Below are 20379 nucleotides of genomic sequence, written 5' to 3' on the forward strand. Positions count from 1 at the left end.
ACTAAAGATCTTTAAAAAGATAATTTGGGATCGAATTTTTGCTGACTCAATGTTACATGGATTATTTCATATGTGATATGAAACACCAGACTTGCAAGTCTGATCAAAAAAAATGAAAAATGGGTAAGAGCTCTTTCCTCATCTCTCATCTGAGGGCCTTTATCCCTCCTCAACCAGTCTCATCTCCTTTCTCCCTAGAACTCAGGTGGCAAAACTTTCTTCTGATCTGAACCACACATGGCCGTCCCAACCATTTCTTACAAAAACCTGCAACTAGTCATTACCAGAAGCCCAAAATGTTTTTAAATGTGATCAAACCCACATTTGCATATATCATTTTACTGGGCTAAATGTTATAGGATCACTCTATTTTCCAAGAGATTGTTTAATCTAGTTGTCATGCACAGGATCTGTTCACTTTCTGCAGCTGTCACATGTATTAGGAAATGGATGGAACATGGCTGTCTTAGGTTACAATGTAAGATGTAACCAAAAGGATGTATTCTATCACTGTCTGTTAAAACCATGTGGGGAAGTGTTCTTTATCTCTTCCATGACACATCCCTGATAACTCCCTCCTGAGTGACATCTTCTGTTACTGAGCTATCAAGCCTCACTGCATGACCCATAAAATTACATCATCCCATTGTGAGATGCTCCGCCCAGGGGGGGTATCCAAACATTCCTACCTGGATACAATCTAAGGTTTGGAACAACACAGGTAGCCCTTACCTATTGGATTCCCAGAGGACAAGAGCTACGTAACCACCACTGGACCCTCAGAGGAAGACCAGACCCTTCTACAGGATCACCGCTTCAACAGAACCACATCTATCACTTCAGGAGGACTGCAGCCACCATTTAATCTGACTGCTACCACCACCCTGACCAACAGGGTGTCAGGTTGTACTCTGACTCTGTCAGGGTTTCTGTACTATTGCATTTATTTTAATTTTCTTATTAAATCGTCGTTCTGATTTGGAGCCTCTCACAGGTTCGCTTTCAAACTACCAGAAGTTCTGATTGTTAACGTGGATTCAGATGGATATGACTAATGGTTCCTCTTTCCACAAAGGAACACAACACTGACTCAAGTCTGCCACTGACATCAGGTTCTTTAAACGTTTGCTAGAATCCAGTACTCTCCTGTCCTCAGTTTTTACCCCTGTGGAAATCATGCTGGATTGAAGTTTTTTCCAAGCCAGTAACAAAACTAAACTGGATAAACAGACTGCTGATAAATTTGAGTACACCAGCTTCCATTTAAGTTCCACCTGATGAGTTAAATGTCTTGAGCCACCACCACAGACACAGCACAGACTCAAACCAGCATCAGCCTAAAGTATCAGCCAACTCCCATCCTAGAGACTTGTCACAGCAAAACTCAGAGCTATATTAAAAATGTAAGTTGATGCTCTGTTTAAATTTCTTCCAGACACCATAAAAGGTATCTTGAGGCTGAACTAGGCCTAAGAGTGAAGTTGTCACTGAACAACTGTATTAACAGAGAGCCTGTATTTATATGACAGAACCCTTCATTTCTCTCACGTTTCCTACATACACACACCCCCATCTGCAAATAGTTTGCATGCGAAGGAAAAAAGTGGGCTGTTCATCTAATCAATAATGCCATGTCATGCATGGAGCTTCTGCATAAATCCAGAGCAAAAGATGTCAAGCATGTCCCAGTCCACTGATTATCAGGCAAGAGAGTAAAAGGATGCACTTTTCATCTCCACAGGACTGTCGCCAAACCCTTGATGTAATAAACGAAACATGCCTGCTATTTCACCATTGCAAAACGGTACTGGAGATACCTTCCAACATCTCTGTTTGCAGGAGGGGGTAACTAGCTCTAGATGAAGTGCAGATATGTTATTAGACAACGCACAGCTTGAATCCCAGGGCCAACACAGATGACCTTTAAAATATAAGCACTGTCTAAGACAAATATGCTTTCATCTTTGGGGAGTATTTTTTCAAGTAAAGATTTAAGAGGAAAACAGTTTAGAAATACGTTAAGCACAAATGTGCCTTCAATCTCTTAATGCTGCATTTTAAAAACAAAACCACAAGTAATATCACACGCCAGAAGACAGACAAAGTACTCTTTAAGTACAATATTAGTGAATTGAGAGAGATTTAGCTTCATTTTCATTTACCCAATAATTAAAGCACAGGGAAAGATGATCCTACATTGGAGATATGACCGAAGTGATTCAGAAAACAGGCTTGTATTTTTGTTACAAGTAATACAAGTTTATTACAAAAACAGAGACCATCATTTCACTTTAGATTCCCTTAAGTGGGGTGAAAATATGAAAACATAACTAAACCACACTGAGGCATGTAAAACATAAGAAGAATGGGTTTAGAGAGGGATTAGTTAAACAGCAGATGATACAAAAAGAAAAAAGAAAGTAATTTCTCATTTTGCACTTCACAAGCTGTTACCACTTATCTTCAGCAAAGTGGTTTTTCTCAGACCTGTATCTTGACTGTGATGCTAAGCAGCTTTAACACATACAGTGATACTTGCTAAATGGAAAAGAGCAGCATTGGTATGATAAAATTCTTTCCCCTACAATCGATGGCGTGCAGATTTCAACAAGTTCTGAGCTGCTCTGCTCAGCCCAGCCTCTTTTTCCATCAAAGTTACTGGCAAACTTATCAAATCACCCTACAACTGGAAAGCGCTTTTCAGAGTGGAACCTCCTGAAGCCTGAAAAGCCCCTATCACACCCTGGAATCCTCAAACACAGTGGGATGGTTATGCTTTTGTGTTTTGCTTTTTTTAAACAAGATTTCCTTTCTTACCTCAAATTCAGCATGACGGTTAATATCCTCTGCCCTCTGTCTGCTCAGGATAAATTCTGCTTCATTAGCCACTCGTACCAGATGCTCCTTCATGGTTTGACTCAGCAACCTGAGCACAGAGAAGATTTAACAACTGCCTTAAGAGAATGAAATCCAAAAATAAAAATCTGTAAATACAGTATAGATATGCAAATATGTTGGGCTCTCATGACTGACTTTATTGTGTTAAGAAAACAGTATAAATAAGGTTGGAGGGTAATACTATGGCAACTAGTAAAATTGTTATTTCTATATAAACCAAAGTAAATATTAAACAAAACATAAACACTCTAGACAGTCATTTGTTTTACCTGAAATAGAGACATGCAAAAAAAAATCTTTCACATACCCCACAACATAAAGTAAGCAGTTTATTCATATAAACAGCCACAGTTAAAGCTCCAACATAACTGATGTAAAATCTAAATTAAAAAATGCAGTGCAATATAGTTTTTCCTCCAAACGCAAGATTGAAATTTTACGGTAAGTATACATTTAAGTAATATTTTCAGGATTATAAAACATTCTCAGTCTCACAAATGAAATGCTAAGATATACATTGTTCCAGGTTATGTACAGAATAAAGCTGTAATTCAAACTGAGATTTCTGAGGCCTTCATAAACCCTGAGTTTATGAATGGCAGCAGAGCTGACAGATTGAATTACAACCCAATTACTCTCTGAGTTCACATATTGTTACTAAAAACATTTCCTTTTTAATTAGTTACATTGGGATTCATAAAGTTAAAACTGGCTATACAGGAGCCACACTGTTTTAGAAGATGCACATTTCCATAGGATCACTCAAAGATACACCAGATAAATCCATTACATGCCCTACTGATTAATTCTTTAAAATATATGTTATTAAACCCTTTTTTTTTAATAAGGCTTCCAGTTGTAGAAAAAAGAGCAGCAGAACACAAATTCACTAGCTTGCCTTGCACATATAAGCTAACCTACATTTCAACAAGTTCAGAGTCTACTTTACAACCACAGGATTTACTATGCAGGATGCCTTCTAATGCATCCAATGCTAATTTTAACCCCAGTAATTTATTTATCTGAAATAAGGCTCCACCTGTCTCTATGTTTGAAAGGGTGATGCTCTGCTGTCTCTTTTCCTATGCTATTCAGAATTCCACCCTTGCAGGAAACTTGAAGGTCACATGCCTGCTCCTATGAGAAGAAATCCAGAGGCAGAACACCTGAAGCTCTTTGTTCACTGCCCCTCTCATTACAAGGCTCAGACAGACAGCAGCACAGCAGCCACGTGAGGCGACGAGCTCACAAACCAGCCAAATTGGTGGATTACTGTCTCCCCATGGATGAAGTCTTGAAATAAGAAATATGCACAGTTCACTATTTGAGGTGTGACTTCACCTTCTGTTTGGGGAGGCTTTACAAAAGCCACTGGTTTAAAACCACATTACAACTGGTTTTATTTTTTTTCTATTTTTAGTCACTGTTAGAACGGAAGGAGCTGTTGAGAAACAAAAAGACAGTTCTGCCAATTTATCTGCATGAATTAGTGATAAACCCACAACAAGAAATTTTGCATAACCAATTGCATAGTCTGGGCAGGTTTCAAGTCTTTGACTCCTTCTCCATGATCTCCAGTAGCACATTCAAATCTGATACAGAAGCATTTAAATAAACTTTTTTTATTGAACTCAGAACTGTTTAAAAAATTAAGGGGATCATTAATGCTCATGTAGTATGATAATGTTACATTACATTAATGTAATAATTACATTATTACAAGTTGCATGTAACCCAGTTGGACAGTATTCCATTATTTTCCTTAAGTTTGTCAATACCAATATCTTCTGCTAGCTTGAGCAGACTTTGAAAAACACCAGCTGTCCTCTAAAAGGTCTACTTTTAATCTAACACCAACTATGCTCTGTGAGTCCCACTTTTCTTCTATCTGTTTAAGAAATCACCCTATATAATAATTGTTTTAACACTTTACAACATGGTTTTCTGTTTTATCTACCAAACATAACCAGTAAGGAACCCAGCATTTGCTATGAATCTCCAGAGATGATGGATGTGTTCCAAACAAAGCAAAGAACTACATTCCCTCACACAGGAACAACGTTGTCCGAACAGACCAGAAGGGTACCTAGTGAAAACAAACACACTTCAAGTATCAGGAAGAGCTTTGTCTCCTATGGATCAGTTGTCACCCCCACCTCTCCCTACTAAACCCACACACTTTCCTCACTTTCCCTATGATATTCCACACAGGGGTAGGCCAGGTAGGCAGATAGAACTGAGACATGATTTTTCTTTTTTCTTTTTTTTTTCCACATTCAAGAACTTTAAATTTTAATCTTTCTTTTCAGTTCAACCTTTTCCAAACACTTCATATGCTTGGATTAACTTCCTCATAACAAACAATTCAAGTTGTACCATCATCTAGGGCAGTCTGGAGTTCCTTTATGAAAACAGTATCCACATACATGGCATACCACTCAGATTTCTATGTTGAATTTACCACTTCAGTTTCAGTATGGACTAAACTAATAATATAAACTAAATATATATATCGATACATAAAGGTAAGGATGGCACGATATAATAGAGAATTCTGTAGCCACCACTAAAAATCAAAGGCAAATATGAGCTCACAGCACCTGTATAAATGAACACATCTCTGCTTAGATGTCTAAAATGAAGTTTTAATCACCTACTAAAAAATAATTTTGGGAACCTTGACAGCTGCTACTTTTCCATTTAAGGGAAACAAAATGTTGAACAGAAATTTGTTAAGCGTAGCTCACTGCTCTCAATAAAACAACTGTTCCCAGGCGAGCCGACCACTGTGGAGGCAAGGACAGGAATCTGACTCTTGCTGAAATATTAGTTCAACTCCAAACTACACACAACACCTTTTGTACATGTGGGGGAGCCTATAAACTGAATTACCTAGATCAGTAACTTTGAGAGACAAACGTTTTCTTCTTAAGGAAAAAAATGTTTAGAAACATCTGAGTCTCCTCACTAAGACAGTAAGTGCACTTCATGGATTTAAAGGATCCTAATGGTCCTGGCTAGTTCCTGCTCTGGCCTCTATGCAAATTGATCATGAATATCTTCCTGAAAACAAATTCATTTCCTCCATCAAGTCTGTACCCCTTGTTTGAGCTACAGCATAGTTTCCAGAAAGATTCCCCCCAACTTTGGTTTTGTTTGGATTTTTGTTTTAAGGTTTGAAGCTTATAGAATCATAAATTGGTTTCAGTTGGAAGGGACCTTAAGGATCATCTAGTTCCAAACCCCTGCCATAGACAGAGACACCTTCCTCTAGATCAGGTCGCTCAGAGCCCCATCCAACCTGGAACACTTGCAGGGATGGGGCACCCACAGCTTCTCTGGGCAACCTGTTCTAGACCAAAATGATATTTTACACCATGTTCTCCTATAACAAAGTTTTATTATAAGGCAATTAGTGTTAATTAAAACAAACAAAGACCAAAAAGCCACAAATGAAAATTCCCTAACTATAATTGTCTGCTTATATCCTGTTTTTTTCCCCCAGCAACTAGATTACATTAGTTCTTTTTTTGTTAAATAAAAATGTTATCTAAAACATATTAAATACATTTTTTTACAGCAAAAGGATATCTTTTCCTTTCTTTGAGTAAACAGACTGAATTTTTTGTCTTTTTTGAAGTATGGACACCCAAGATGAAAGATAACCTCAAGTCTAATAGTTTCCTTCTTGCTGATGCTTCGTAATCTCTGTATGCAGACAGACAGACCATGCTTGCCTTCTACTATCTCACATATCTGCTGATTTTTTCCATTACTATTAAACACCAAAATACTGTTGAATGTGCTGATTCACATTCCAGCTTCCTGACAGATTCTCTTCTCATTTGTTTTTATTTATGACATGCTAGAGAATTAAGATTATTTTCTTCCTGATCTTAATACAAGAAGAATGTGGATGGAGCATGCATGGACATGTTCTGTAGAAGTTAGACATTATATCTATGAGTGTAAAGGTTCTGGATACCAGGGCTACTCTTCTGTTTGCAGTGCACACCAGATTCAAGGTCTCAGACCGACTTTTCTTCCCAAGCACTTTTTTTCCAGACTGAAGTATTTTAAAACATGTGCTTAACCTCGAAAAGATGAGCAGCCTAGTAAAAACAAGCAAGTGGATGGATTCCATGCTGGAAGTTAAATATATACTTGCATACTTTGCTGGGTCAGGAATGAAGTGCTAAACCACTGAGAGGAGTTCCAGCCAAATGCATGAGATAGACTGATTTTCATTGTTATGCTGGAAGAGAAAACCATGAGACAAAGAACTAAAAGTCTTCCTCTGATTTCTGGCTGCTGAATGCTTAGATGAGCAAGTAAAAAAGCCAAACTTCTCCTTACAACTAGCAGAAATTAGGAGGTACAAGAGGCAAAAAAATCTGGGTTAGCATTACTGATGTCCAACAATTATCAGTTTTAGTCAGAGTATGAAAAAAAGCTTTGTAGGCGACACTGACAGCAGCTGTTTAGGCATCAATCTATCACAAAATACTGCTGGGAGAGACTGTGTATGTTCCAAGTGCTCCACAACAGAGAACTCTGAGACAGCCAAGCAAGGTAAGCTCTCCTACTTGCACTCCTTCCTCATAAACCCGGCATGTAAGAGATTCTCTGACTTCAAAAGGGGATATGTTCCTCATGGATACACATGGACTTTTATGGGATCTGACTGTTCAATGTGCTAAGTGGTGGAATTACTGTTGCAAGGAAGTTTTACAATCGCACTGTGGAACACAGATACTTTACAGATACTGGACTGAATTCTCAAAAAATATAGTTAGTCCATAAAGTCTTGAATACTAAAGTTTGAACACATTTATTGCCTTAAAATAGGAGAGGGAAAAAACCACAAAAAACAACAAAGCCCCAAGACTGTGCAGACTCACCAAAATGCTGACTTGGACATGCATTAGCATTAAATGAAACAGCACTTTGAAAAGGCAGCTGAGGGGGGGACGCACCAATCCCATCTTTTCTACTAAGGAAAGCCTCTTACGACATGTAAGAGCCCATTGAAAACTGTTGTGTTCACATTTCAGAGCTGCTGCACAGTGCTATGAGAGATGATTTCTGAAAATGTCCCATCAGATGGCAATAGTACAATACATGTGTACACACACAATACAGCATAGATATCTTCTTGTTACTCTTGCATTAATCTATTCTTTTAAAAGCAGATGTTACCAAAAACTTTCTACATTAAAAAAAAAATTGCAGAATTCCCAGGTGCTCAAAAGTGGTTTATGAATTTCCTTTTTCATAGACCCAGCAAATTAATTATGTATTCTCACAAGCAAACCCTACCTTTGTCACGTACATACCCTTCAAAACTCAGTGAAATAAAAAAGTGCTTTAAAAAAGGTCGTGTGCATCACAGTATACCTTAGCGCGCACACATGCACACAAAAAAATTAGGTAGCATCCAGACCCCACACAAGTCAACTTATCCACCTCTGAAATACATCCAGGTTACAATTTCTAATTTTCAACACATTTAAAATGTTGTTTAAAGTCTAGCCTAATGATCTTATGTATTCAAATTCACACATTAACAGATCTGCTTTTTTTTTTTTTTTAAACAAACCAAAACAATAACATCAAAACTCAGGAAAGGAATCACCAAAAATCTCTTTTACAAAATGTACCACTTAAACACAAAGGGTTGCTAAAACTCAAAAAGCAAGGAAATGTGGACAACACTTCTTTTCTCTCACAAAACAAGACTGAAGTGCAGGTTCTGTGTTATCAGAATCTCAGAACAAGGAGGCTGCAGCAAGGGGAGCAGACTGGCAGTAATCAATTCTACTTTGGACCTGACTGCATTTATCATTTTTCTCCGGAGCCTTTTTTGGTCAATTATGCACAAAGTCTGTCAGTTATCATCCATTTTTTCATTAATAGCTGTATCTTTCTAACTATTTTCCATCACAGCAGTTGCTCCTATGGCAACACAATCCTCCACCATTCATTCCTTGAGAGCGACCACAGCGTTGCAAGCGAGAGACAATTGAATGGGGCAGCTACATCTGTCCCCCATTTTCCATTCGGAAAGCATCCAAAGTAATTGGCCATCCAGCTTGATTGCCAAGTATTTCAATATTAAAAATATTTGCATCCATGATCAGTCAAAAGCAATACATGCAATTTAAGACAAGGAAAAGCAGGTGACATATGTTTAAATTTTCTTAGTACAATTCTTAAAAAAAAAAACAGTTATAGAAATATAGATGATTACAGCATTCCAGCTTTTATACTATTAGACGTTATGTACTGAGAGAATAATACCAGTTGGATTTGGTTGTTTCTGGAGAGGTATGGGACTTTGTTTCAGTTGGTTGATGGAATTTTTACTTGCTAAGGATGTTAAATTTGCATTCTGTTTGCCTTCCTTTTTCTCCCAATAACTTCTGAATTAATTGCATAATTCCAACAAATATTTTTAATAGAAGGCTATAGTGTCTCAAAAATAATAATTTTAAATCCAAGGGAGCACAAAATCCCTTGCAAGTTTCCTTTGGGAAAAGAAAAAAGAAAAAAAAAGGCTATTTTTAACTACATTGAGAGACATATTAGAAAATGCTCTGATATTCTCTGAGGGGAGAATTTTGATTAGATTTCATCCCTCGTTAGACAACAGAGAACGCAGTAATAAAAAAAAGCTACAGAAAAACAAACATGGATACACTTGTGAATCCTTATGTTTTGTGTTGCCTGGTTTGGGTAAGGACTTGAAAAAGCAAAGGCAAAGGAAAGGAAATTATATATGGATTCTGCTAGTTTAATGAGGTTGTCTTTCAACCAAACATTTTGTGACATTTTTTTAAAGCAACTGCTGTGTAAATATTCATTTACAAGTATATAAAAATGTAAACATAGAACACTCTTTTATAATTCATTAGATAGCCAAGAAAACTGTGTTTCAGAAAATTTAAATTAAGCATCTTCAAGAGCCTCTTCAACTGAAAATTGGAAAGAATAATTGCTGCAGCATGCTTAGGAGACTGATCCCTCAACCCCTGCCATGCCAAACCCATTATCACTCCAAAGGGGATAATAACTGTCATGCCTGGGCTCGAGCTCGAGTACGTTTGTTAGTGCCCTGACTGATACAGAAAACAAGGTCCAGCATAAGAGATGCTTCACACTAAAGTGTGCTAATGAATCACAGCGACAGCAGAGAGTTTTAACCTTCACAGAGCACAGGAGCTGTTCGCTGGCTAGTCAAGTACAGGAAATAAAGCTCTAGCAAAAGAGGCATTTGTACATGCAAGGAAATAAAACAAAGCTGTGCTTGTTTTAGCTCATAAATAATAGCTCCCCCATCTTGTGCATAAGGAGGAAACATAATTAGTTCCAGGGTGCAAAAATGAATCAGTCTGGGCACCTCAGAAGTCTCCAAAGGAGAGGGCTGGCCATGGCAGTGAACTAGATCCCACCTAGAGGATGGTTCTGGTGAACAAATTCCCTCACCAGTAAGTTCTCAGGTTCAGGCTCCAAAACAGACTCTCCCTAAAGGGAGGACCCAAAGGTGAAAGGCAAGCACCAAGAATGAAGTCCAGACTGACAGAAGTTCAGCAGGCTAAGGAAAACACTTCACAAGCTATCCTTCTCCTGCACAGATGGCTTGGTACGTGGAGGAGCCACGGGTACAGGCACCTTTTTAACAAGGTTTCAAAGAGCATTAATAGTGTTCCCAGACACTACAATAACAGAGAACAATACTTACTACTTTTTATTAAAACCAGATTAATGTTAAACGCAGCAATGTACTGAAATTTATGTTTCTTTTCCTGCACAGAGAGAGGTTATTCTCAAATACTTGCTCCTTTACCTTTTCACTAACATTCTGGAGCTACCTGGTATTCTACGCCGGCTTTTTTCTTTTTACTATGCTTGTAACCTGGATTTCAAGGCTTCAGTTGTGTATTTCAGTTTTAGGCAGGTTTACAGTTCCGTATTTCCACATACTACCCTCCTGTTTAGAGATCTTCTTTCAGTTCAAAACTCAAGATTTCACCGGGCACAAACAAATCAGTTCTGCTCTACAAGTGAAGTGGGCGTGATCTACCTGGAAAGGCAGGGAGCAACTCTTCTGTGGAACACATTAGTTACTTGTGAACATGAGGAAGTTCAGACCAACACATTCTGAATGCAGCACACACACTGCAGATCTTACGAGTCCCAGAGGCAAACTTTCTGCACATATTTCTGTCCAGGGAATCCTAGCCAAAACATAGCAAGCCTAAACATAAAACTTCCAACCGCTGTGAGAGAGAGAGGTACATTCATACCTTTCACATAAAAGCAAAAAATACATTTGAAAGCAAGCAGAAGAAGAGATTTACATCTCCCCTTCTAGACCTCTTCCAGAAAGATTTTTCAGTCATCTTATGTGCCCAATAAACAAAACCAGTAGAACACACCTCAAGCTGGAATATCCTATGACATTGTTAGTCAAAAAAAACTAGTAATAAATACTGGGAATAAAACTCTGGTTTACATAGGATGACCAAAGTCCCCCAACCAAGGCAGCAGACAACAGCAATTCTGTGATTCCACAAATTCCAGGCAGTTCTTCCAGTCCTTAATTTTATTTATTCTAACTCTCATGTCATGGTGCCCTACAGACATCCTTCCTTTACGTGCTGAACCAGTTCTGTCCTTTCTACAACTACCTTGTCTTCTTTTCTTGTGCACTTGTAGAAACAACTTAAAATTCAGCTTTTACTATACAATTATGCAGCTAAAGTCTAAATCAATATCGTGCAGATATTGCTTTAAGTTTTAGTTAAAAGACTTCAGCTTTTGGAATTTCTAAGATTACAATGCTATGGCAAAAATACACAAAAAATAGCAAATAGAATAAATTCAAGGTCTAAGATGTTTTAGCCCAAGTGTTAGCATATGTGCAAGAAAAATAATGTGAAAACTGCATAAAGAGAAGGAAAAAGTAGTTCTGGATTATAGTTCCTGTCATTTGAGGGATAATAGCTTCATTTTAGTGAATGCTGCAAAGCCACAAAGCACCGCAATGACCGATTCAGCAATAACTGTAAAGGCTCCTATAAACAGCAATGGAGGAAAATGGAGACAGATAAAAGGAGCCATTTTTAAGAAATTAATCCCCTCTCCTCTTCACCATAATGAATGTTATGTTCCCACTTAAAAAAAAACCCAACTCTGCTACAAGTCAGAAATGAAATGAAGTAACAATTACACAGACATTTTCTGCTAACCAAAACCACACTTTCCAGTCTTCAAGGGATCATTTGTTCCTGAGACAACCACTCTGCTCAGGCTAGACTCTAAGTTATTGATGTTGTTTATGGAGGTGGGGGAGTGATTCCATCTGTCTGTGATGGGCACTGCAGGTTCTGAAGAGAAAACAGTCAATTCCAAACAGTTTACTGATAGAAAGCCTGACCTAGACGAGCTGAATAGCTGCTGGGTTGACTGCCATGTACAGCTCGGTCTCAGCAACTGATTTGTCCATGATAATCATCTTTACACAGATGAACCTTGCATTGTGGTTTACATGTGTGTGGGATCTCTATGTTATCTATGCTAATAAAACATTAATCAAGGGCCAAATTTATAGCAGGCATTTTGTAAGTAAGGTCAAGACAGGTCAGCCTCACATAATAGGAAACAACTATAGGCTAGATCTTAACACTGTAACTGAACACCCTTGTTACTTTACCTTGGCCCTTGGGATCAAGACTAGTAGCAAAATGTTTTTTCTGCCTCAGAATGGTGTTTCCCCTACCATAAACTGAAATGCAACCATTAAAACCCATTAAAAAGGCCATTATTTTTATGTATCTTGAGAACATCTACATCTTAAGAAAGAAAAAACTCTCATTTAGCCATTTTCCCCATTGCTGCAATGATAAAAAAATATTTTTATAGCGTATTAATTTATGTGATAAATGATTCCATTTTTAGTTCAGTACCTAATCACATAACATTTATTTTCTATTTGCATTCTTACTAGCTGAAGTTATTCATAGCTGAACTTAGTTTTAAATAAGTGGCATTTCTTATAATACACCTTAGCTAACTCATTAAGACATCTGTAAAAAAATCCTTTAGAAGAAAAGTAAATATTGTTCTCTTATTGCTCAACAATCAATTCATAATGAAGAAAATATTGATGGCTCTGAACACTGACTGTAAGTCAAAGAGCATGGCCTCATCACCTGCTCTGTCATTTTCTGTAAGTTCCAATAATATACGTATAAAGTTATGGATAGAACATTAAACTAATTGGTAATATTAAGAGATTTTTTTTTTCCTTAGAGGGACACTCTTCCTTTCTACTTTATGAGATAGATCAGAAATAAATGAGCAAACTGGAATCTAATTTTTGAGACAGAGGCTTATCTCACAATTCCTAGCAGTAATGTCTTTCAAATATCAATTCCCTTTCTCAAGAGATTAGCTGAATACAAATTATAGTCTCAACATTAACCAGTACACAAGGACAGGAAGAAAGAAAATCCACGACACACAGATAAGCAAAGTGTTTAATGAAACTAAAGAGCATTAAGATTCTACAAAATCCCGTATTCAGAATTAGAACTGAACCAAACTACTATAAAACATGAAACCATGCTCATAAAACGCAAAGAAAATTACACAAAAAGGAAGAGGAAAAATTATTTTTTAGAAAGTTTCGAAGCACACAACTTCCTTAAGGCTAAGGCAGAGGTGCTACCAGATATTGTGACTTACCTTCCTTCATTGACAAGCTCAATAAAGGCAAGGCCAGCATTCTTCTGTATAGAGTTTTGCCACTCCTGGGGAAAGACAAAAAGAAGAGAAAACTAGCTGTATAAAAACAAAACTCAGAAGAGGTATTTTCAGAGATAAAATCATACACTTCCTTTTCAGTTTTAGCAACTTACACCACCATCAGCTAACACACGAAGCATTAATTGTTTGCTGATCAGGCAGCAATGAATGCCAGCATGAAGAACCAGGGCAGCATCACTTACTTAAGGTCCTATTGTGGAGAGAAGAAAATCCAAAAACATCCCACAAAGGATTTCATCATTTTCTTTTGCTATGTGATGTAATAAGCCTGAACTTACGCTGGTTCAGTGATGCTTTTTGCCTTACTGAACCATGATAATGCTAGAAACTGTTTCACATTAAGGCAAGGCTCATTCCTCAGACACAAATTTCTCTCGCAGCCTAAAGTCTAGTAGGCATATTTCCCAATAATAATCCTAATTTCAGCATCACACAGTCATCTCTACTTATTAAAAAAAAAAAAAATCTGTTAACAATGCAAATATTGCACCATTAACACACAATGTTTTATAAAAACTTAACATTTTTAACACACTGAAATTATGCGAATTGCAGATGAACATGCACTGCCTTAAATCATGCACATTCCTTAAATCCAGCTGAACCTTGAATTAAGCAAAATTCTACACCTCTTAAACATGTAGGTGGGTTTTGCCTGGCCCCCACAAGAGACACGGGTGAAAGCAACCAACTCAGATGACCTATCACTGGGGCTTGTTACCCTCATTTGAAAGATGAGAAGAAAACAAGATTAGTTAAGAAACAGACAAAGTAGATTTTTTAATCCTAGACCACATAGGAACAAGTTAACCTAGTTAAAAATCAGAGTAGTAAATGTGTGCACCTTATCTTTTGGGGAAAATGTAGAGGCAATTTGATAGAACAGGACAAATATAGCTCTTGATTTAAACTCTTCAACTCTTCTAATCTAATACAAAAGACTGATTCTGCAGCAGATAGTTAAGGTTCATGTGCTTTTACACATCAGCTTTCTTGATTTCTTACTCTTTGTTCTATGAATAATAATCCTAATGATTATCCGCATCAGTACTTCTGCCAGTGTGGTTATTTTCAAAAAATCTCATCAGCTCCAAGGCAGGCAAAAAGTTCAAAACTGCAAACATGTCTTAAATTTCAGATTTCTGAAAGTAGGAGGTTTTTAATACACAGTGTCAGAGTGCATTTTTTGCTGTTCAGTGTTGCAGAATTACCTCTCAGTGAGACAAAGGCTTGATCAGACACACACTAAAACAATGTTATTCTTCACAACTTAAATTCTGCTCCTCTGCCCCCACCCAAAAAAAAAAAAAAAAAGGATTTCCAAATTTCAAATGCAGGGGAGAGATTATAACTGATTTCTCAATCTGTCTTTCCAGGCCCAAGACATGCTTATCATGTTTATCATGCTCATCATGTTTAAGCTGCAACAATGTATTACAATTTTCAAGGAGTCAGAATTAAAAGGAGAGTAATTGGAACTTGTAACATATTATTCATCACGAATTATAAATGTATTCTAGTGGAAAACAAAAAAAGCCTTTTATAGTTTCTAATATTCAAACAAAATAGCACATGCAAATAAACCTTCTAAGAGATTTTTAAATGTAGTATCAGGTTCTAAATATTTAGCTTTATATGATGGTAACTGAAACTATCCTGTTAGCTGAAGCGTGAGAAAACTCAAGAAAAGCAAAATAATTTTTTCCACTTATGACACTGTCCATCTGTTGTTCTGCTCTCTAAAGAGCTTACAACAATACTTGAAAATTTAATTGGTGAAGATGGAGGCTGCCAAAATTGAAAAGAAAGTGCATTTATCATGATACTTTTCAGCATTTTTCTCTACATCAGACATCATCAAAGAAGGTGTTAGTCTAAACAATTTCATAAATCACAGCTGAACACACCCTAAAGCTTATTTTAATAGTTGAAAGAAAAGACTAATGGTCTTCATCTTTCATGATCCATTCAATATTCCCCCACAGTATATGTCCACTCTCAAACAATTACACTCAGTATACATATTGCATTATTATATCAACATCTTAGTTATCCATCTCCCAAAGGTATTAGGGAAAAAACACGTTAAAAGCTTCAAACTCAACCACTAATGCAACTAAACAACTACAAAACACATTTCAGCACTTTTCTGAGGAAGGACTATAAGGGAAGATCAACCGAGTCAATAATTTCATACCTGTTCTAAGCAGTAGGTAATTGACCATCATTTCCCACAGCTGTAAATGTTTAGTGACCAAGAGACATCTTCTACTTTTAATGCTTTTGGTCACTGTACACTCAACAGTGAAGCAGGGGGAAAACCAAGAAGCACTAGACACTATCACAAATAGCTCCAGTCACTATCATAAGGAGATAAATCAGAAATCACATTTTATATAAATACTATGATAAGGAAATTTCCTAACTCGCTATTATTTCACCTATTTCCTAAGAGAACTATAAACAAGTCCGTAAGTACTCTAAGCAAGGACTAAAACCTTTCCTGAAATGGTGCTTCAAACCTCACCTGAATTATAATTTTGTATGGAATAACATACTACATTTCCTTTCTATGCAGCACAACTCTGCAGTGAGCAACATTATATCCCAGTCATCTATAGCTTTAATTTTATATCATCAACAAGTTTCATTAGCACATTCTTACTGAGTGCACAAGGGTCATTAAACAAAAACATTGAACAGTAGTGGTCTTAAACTCCTCATTTCAGAAACTAATAATCTCTTTCAAGGTTGATATTGTGACCTGTTATCCCATTTGAGTAATATTGGGGTTATTTAATCTATTTTACAGTGGGGTTTTTTAATTAACTCTGACTAATGATCAGTTGTACGACAGCACCAAATGCTCTAATAAAACTCATAAATTACTACATTTACTTTTTTTCTAGGAAACGCAAAGACCAACAACATGCACAGACTATAGACTATATGGTTAGACTATAACCAAAGGCCACGACATACAAAACACCACAGCCTGCATTAGACCATAACCAGCAACAATAGGGTAGCAAACAGTCTTGAGTACTTGTACATCCCATTTGATTCTATTGCACCTACATGCGTATGTGTAGCTATCTGTGTATGTGCATGTTTATGTGTAGCCTTCAGATGCATTTAAAAGTCTTTTACACTACTTTATCCTCGTATTTCCTTTTTTAAAAGCCAGGTATATCTCTAATCACATGCCATGATCAGATAAGTGAAGTTCTTTAAAAATTTTTCCAGTGTCACCTCTACTGAAGAGTCATTTTTTCCATTTGTGGTTGGCTTCCTACGCATTCTGAGTAGCCTTGTTCAGATCAAATGCTTCAGGAACCTCAAATTTACCCAAAAAACCTTTTCTACAAGCAGCAGATGGTAGGAGCTAGCTTCAAAACAATGCAGGTGGTTCTTTACACAGTGTGTAAAGAATCTATCACCAAAAGCATGTCATGGTGATTAAAAGTTCAACAGGATCAAGAGGAGACTGAACAAGTACACATGAAGAAAATAAATACATTAATATTGGCTAAATAAACAGAAACTGCATCCAATTCAGAAAATACACTGAGCAGTGAAGAGAGTATTACACTTACTAGTCCCATTTTATTCTTTTTGACCATCTCTTTGTGTCTATAGTCGGAGACAGGACAAGAAGCAAAGTGGAGCCTTTATCTAGCCCAGTACAACCATTCCTAAACTGTAATCACTCAAACAAATGCCAAGAAAATTTTGTTGATACACATTTTTGTTGGTTTGTTAGCTTGAAGTGCTTGCCTGCAGGGCAGCAAACAGACATATTGCTCCTCACCTATACACTCTTGGTAAAGCAATATAATCATATTTCAAACGACTATGGCAGGGGTGTTGGACCTAGATGTTCTTTAAGGTCCATTCGAACTCAAACCATTCCACTATCCTGTGAATACCCCAAAACATACGTTCTTCAGGGTATATACAAACATTTGCAAGACCAACCTATCAGCTGCTCTGATGGCTAAGCAATTAACCATGGATCTTGAACAGAGTATTTAAAACATTTCCAATAGATGAAAACTGCTCTATTTCCAACTGTAGCAAACTGTTCTGCTGCTCTAATTCATATATATCTATATCTATATATATATACACATGCATGCTCCTTAATAATTCATTTTCCCCAGGATCTTATAAAAACATCCTTCTAAAAAGTTTAACGTATTCTACAGTTAAGGATTATATCGAGCAGTTGAAACACACGCTCATCAGCAGGCAAAAAAGAGAGAATTCTTCACTAATCCATCTTTCCCATAAAGCTGGTAGAGTTTTGATAATTTATTTTGGTTATGAAACAAAGGAGAAGGATGACTTTGGTACTGACAACTATGAATGGAGCACTAAGGAGCAGGGTGGGAAAATGTGTTAACATATAACTAAGAGACATATTATATCCTAGAGTAAAGGTCAAATCTGCATGAAAAACTTGTTCATAGAGAGATATACTAATCTTTAAGTGCCTAAAGTAAACTATCAAGAACTTTTCAGCAGTGTTTGCACTTGGTGTCAGCACTCTCTCAGCACCACATCCACTACAGGCTTGAATGAACTCAGCAATAAAGAACATAGAGTGAAAAGTAGATTATATCTCAGCTGGGTTCTTCATAATTAAAAAAAGTTAGACTGCATGTTAAGCAGAATATCTGCAAACATAAATTACTTTTAAAGGTTGAGGCATGCTTCAGTTATTTTAATCTACAAAACTCCACTGAAAAAAATTAAAAGCAACATGGAGTTATAGGAAATCATATCTAGAAACCACGCAGCAATTTAATATCGAAATTAGCACATGCCAAGTACTTACAAAAGAGCAACATTTTGCAAAGACGTGACACAAATTAATATAAAAATAACATGAAAACACATTTGAGATAGTTATCTAGTATATATACAGACATACGTGTATGCTCTAATAAAATTTAAAAACCATAAACAAATAATAAAAAAGAACTATCAGAAACTGACTGAGAAAAAAAATAATTTCAATAAATATTTTCACGGCCCTTTGTCTACAGAACATCACCACTGTTGCTGAATCCTGAAACAAGTGAGAACTTGCAAAAATATTTACTATTATCCTAAAAATCCAGAACCTCTTGTCACGCAAAAAACCTTATTGAACAGGCTTGGATTTACAGAAATTTAAACAAAGGCTTCTCCATGAAAGCTTTAACATGGCATCTATGTAACAAGCCAAGCTATCTCACTAATCAATACAGAGGTTTTGATTTCAATAAGGGTGATAAAAGTTACTCTAACCGTGGCCAGCTACAAGCTCTCAACAGATGATCATCATTAGGGCTCTATCGGGGTCCCACATTCTCTGGCTGTACAAATGTGTCCTATTAGTACATGGTCTGTCTGTTTGGCAACTCCGGGCTCAAGACAAATGGCAGCTGCTGCCCTTCAAGGTCTGAAGTCAAGTCCTCTGGGAATCTAAAAGCCCAACTGGAAAAATCAAGGCCTGTTCATTAGAGACTGCTCCAGGGGAAACTTGCAAGGCTGCCATTAGAACAATATAAAAGAGCTAATTATTTTTCTAAGACTTTTAAAACTATCAAACACACCCAGTTATAATAAAAAGTATTTACTGCCGGCATTTCATTAAAAAAGACATTGCTTTTTGTCAAAAAATCCGCCAGTGACAGTACACAACTGAAGTCTTTGTATTGAAAATTTTAATGAGTCTTGCAGGAGAAAGTTGTGTAAAAATTAACTAGATGAGAGAGCTTCTCAAGTGAAGGTAGAACACCACACCCACTGATGTGGGAAAATATCCCAAACACACTCATATCAAACTAATGGACCATACACAAAGGTGTGCTGAGATTGTGCATATGGGATTATCTACTCCTGAAAAAAGAAGAAATTCAAGAAACAAACACGTTCAGTGTTGTACAACTGACTGAAAAGAACAAATTCTTGTTTCAAACCTGTGCTGTTGAGGAACAACTGAACATGCTGCAGTACTTGTGTATTGATAAATCAGTCAGAATGGCACAGGACCCACGTGGTATCAAACATTAAGCAGAAAAATGAAAACTAACACTGTTTCAGTATTTTTTGATCTGTTTTATCAAACACAGGAACACAGATTATTATAATGATAGCTACTTTCATAAAATATACTCTGGGGAAAAGTTGGAATATGACTTCTTTTATTAATAACCACAAAATTCTTTGCTATTTTAACTATGAAACCGAATCAAAGTTTCTTATACCAACTATTTTCCCAGCTGCACAGCATGACAACACTGTATTGAATTCTAATGTTATAACAGATCACCACTAGAGAGTATTTATTACAATCTTTTAAAAGTGCTATATGAAATTCATTAGCATTCCTTAATCAATTCTTGGAGCAACACGCACATTAGCTTCCAACAGCCTAATTCAAAAAAGCAATTACAACCCTAGTCCTCATGTAAAAGGACGACAGAAAGAAGCTATGTTAAACCAGTTTAAAAGAATGAAAATGTAAAGAAAACAGATTAGAAATGATTTATATCAATGCCTAGTGCTGAAGCTAATTACAACTAACCCAATAAAATAGTGCCTTTATTATTGTACAGCAAGTAATAACCTTAGACGCAGAAAACAGAACTCTTTGCTGAC

General features: G+C 36.7%; 1 protein-coding gene across 4 annotated transcripts in view; it reads right to left on the minus strand.

The window, feature by feature from the left end:
* The window catches only part of LRBA (LPS responsive beige-like anchor protein), a 375341-nt gene that overhangs the window by 238998 nt on the left and 115964 nt on the right, over window positions 1–20379 (minus strand). For all 4 annotated transcript variants that reach the window (XM_042049819.1, XM_042049817.1, XM_042049818.1 and 1 more), the window contains 2 exons: window positions 13648–13712; window positions 2818–2926 (listed from right to left, as the gene is read on the minus strand). In XM_042049819.1, the coding sequence (XP_041905753.1) occupies window positions 2818–2926; window positions 13648–13712 (174 nt within the window). The remainder of the gene's footprint in view (window positions 1–2817; window positions 2927–13647; window positions 13713–20379) is intronic.

Source organism: Corvus kubaryi, unplaced genomic scaffold, assembly GCF_017639235.1.
Source record: "Corvus kubaryi isolate FWS band 111438036 unplaced genomic scaffold, C.kubaryi_AGA036_p1.0 71, whole genome shotgun sequence".
NCBI lineage: Eukaryota > Metazoa > Chordata > Aves > Passeriformes > Corvidae > Corvus > Corvus kubaryi.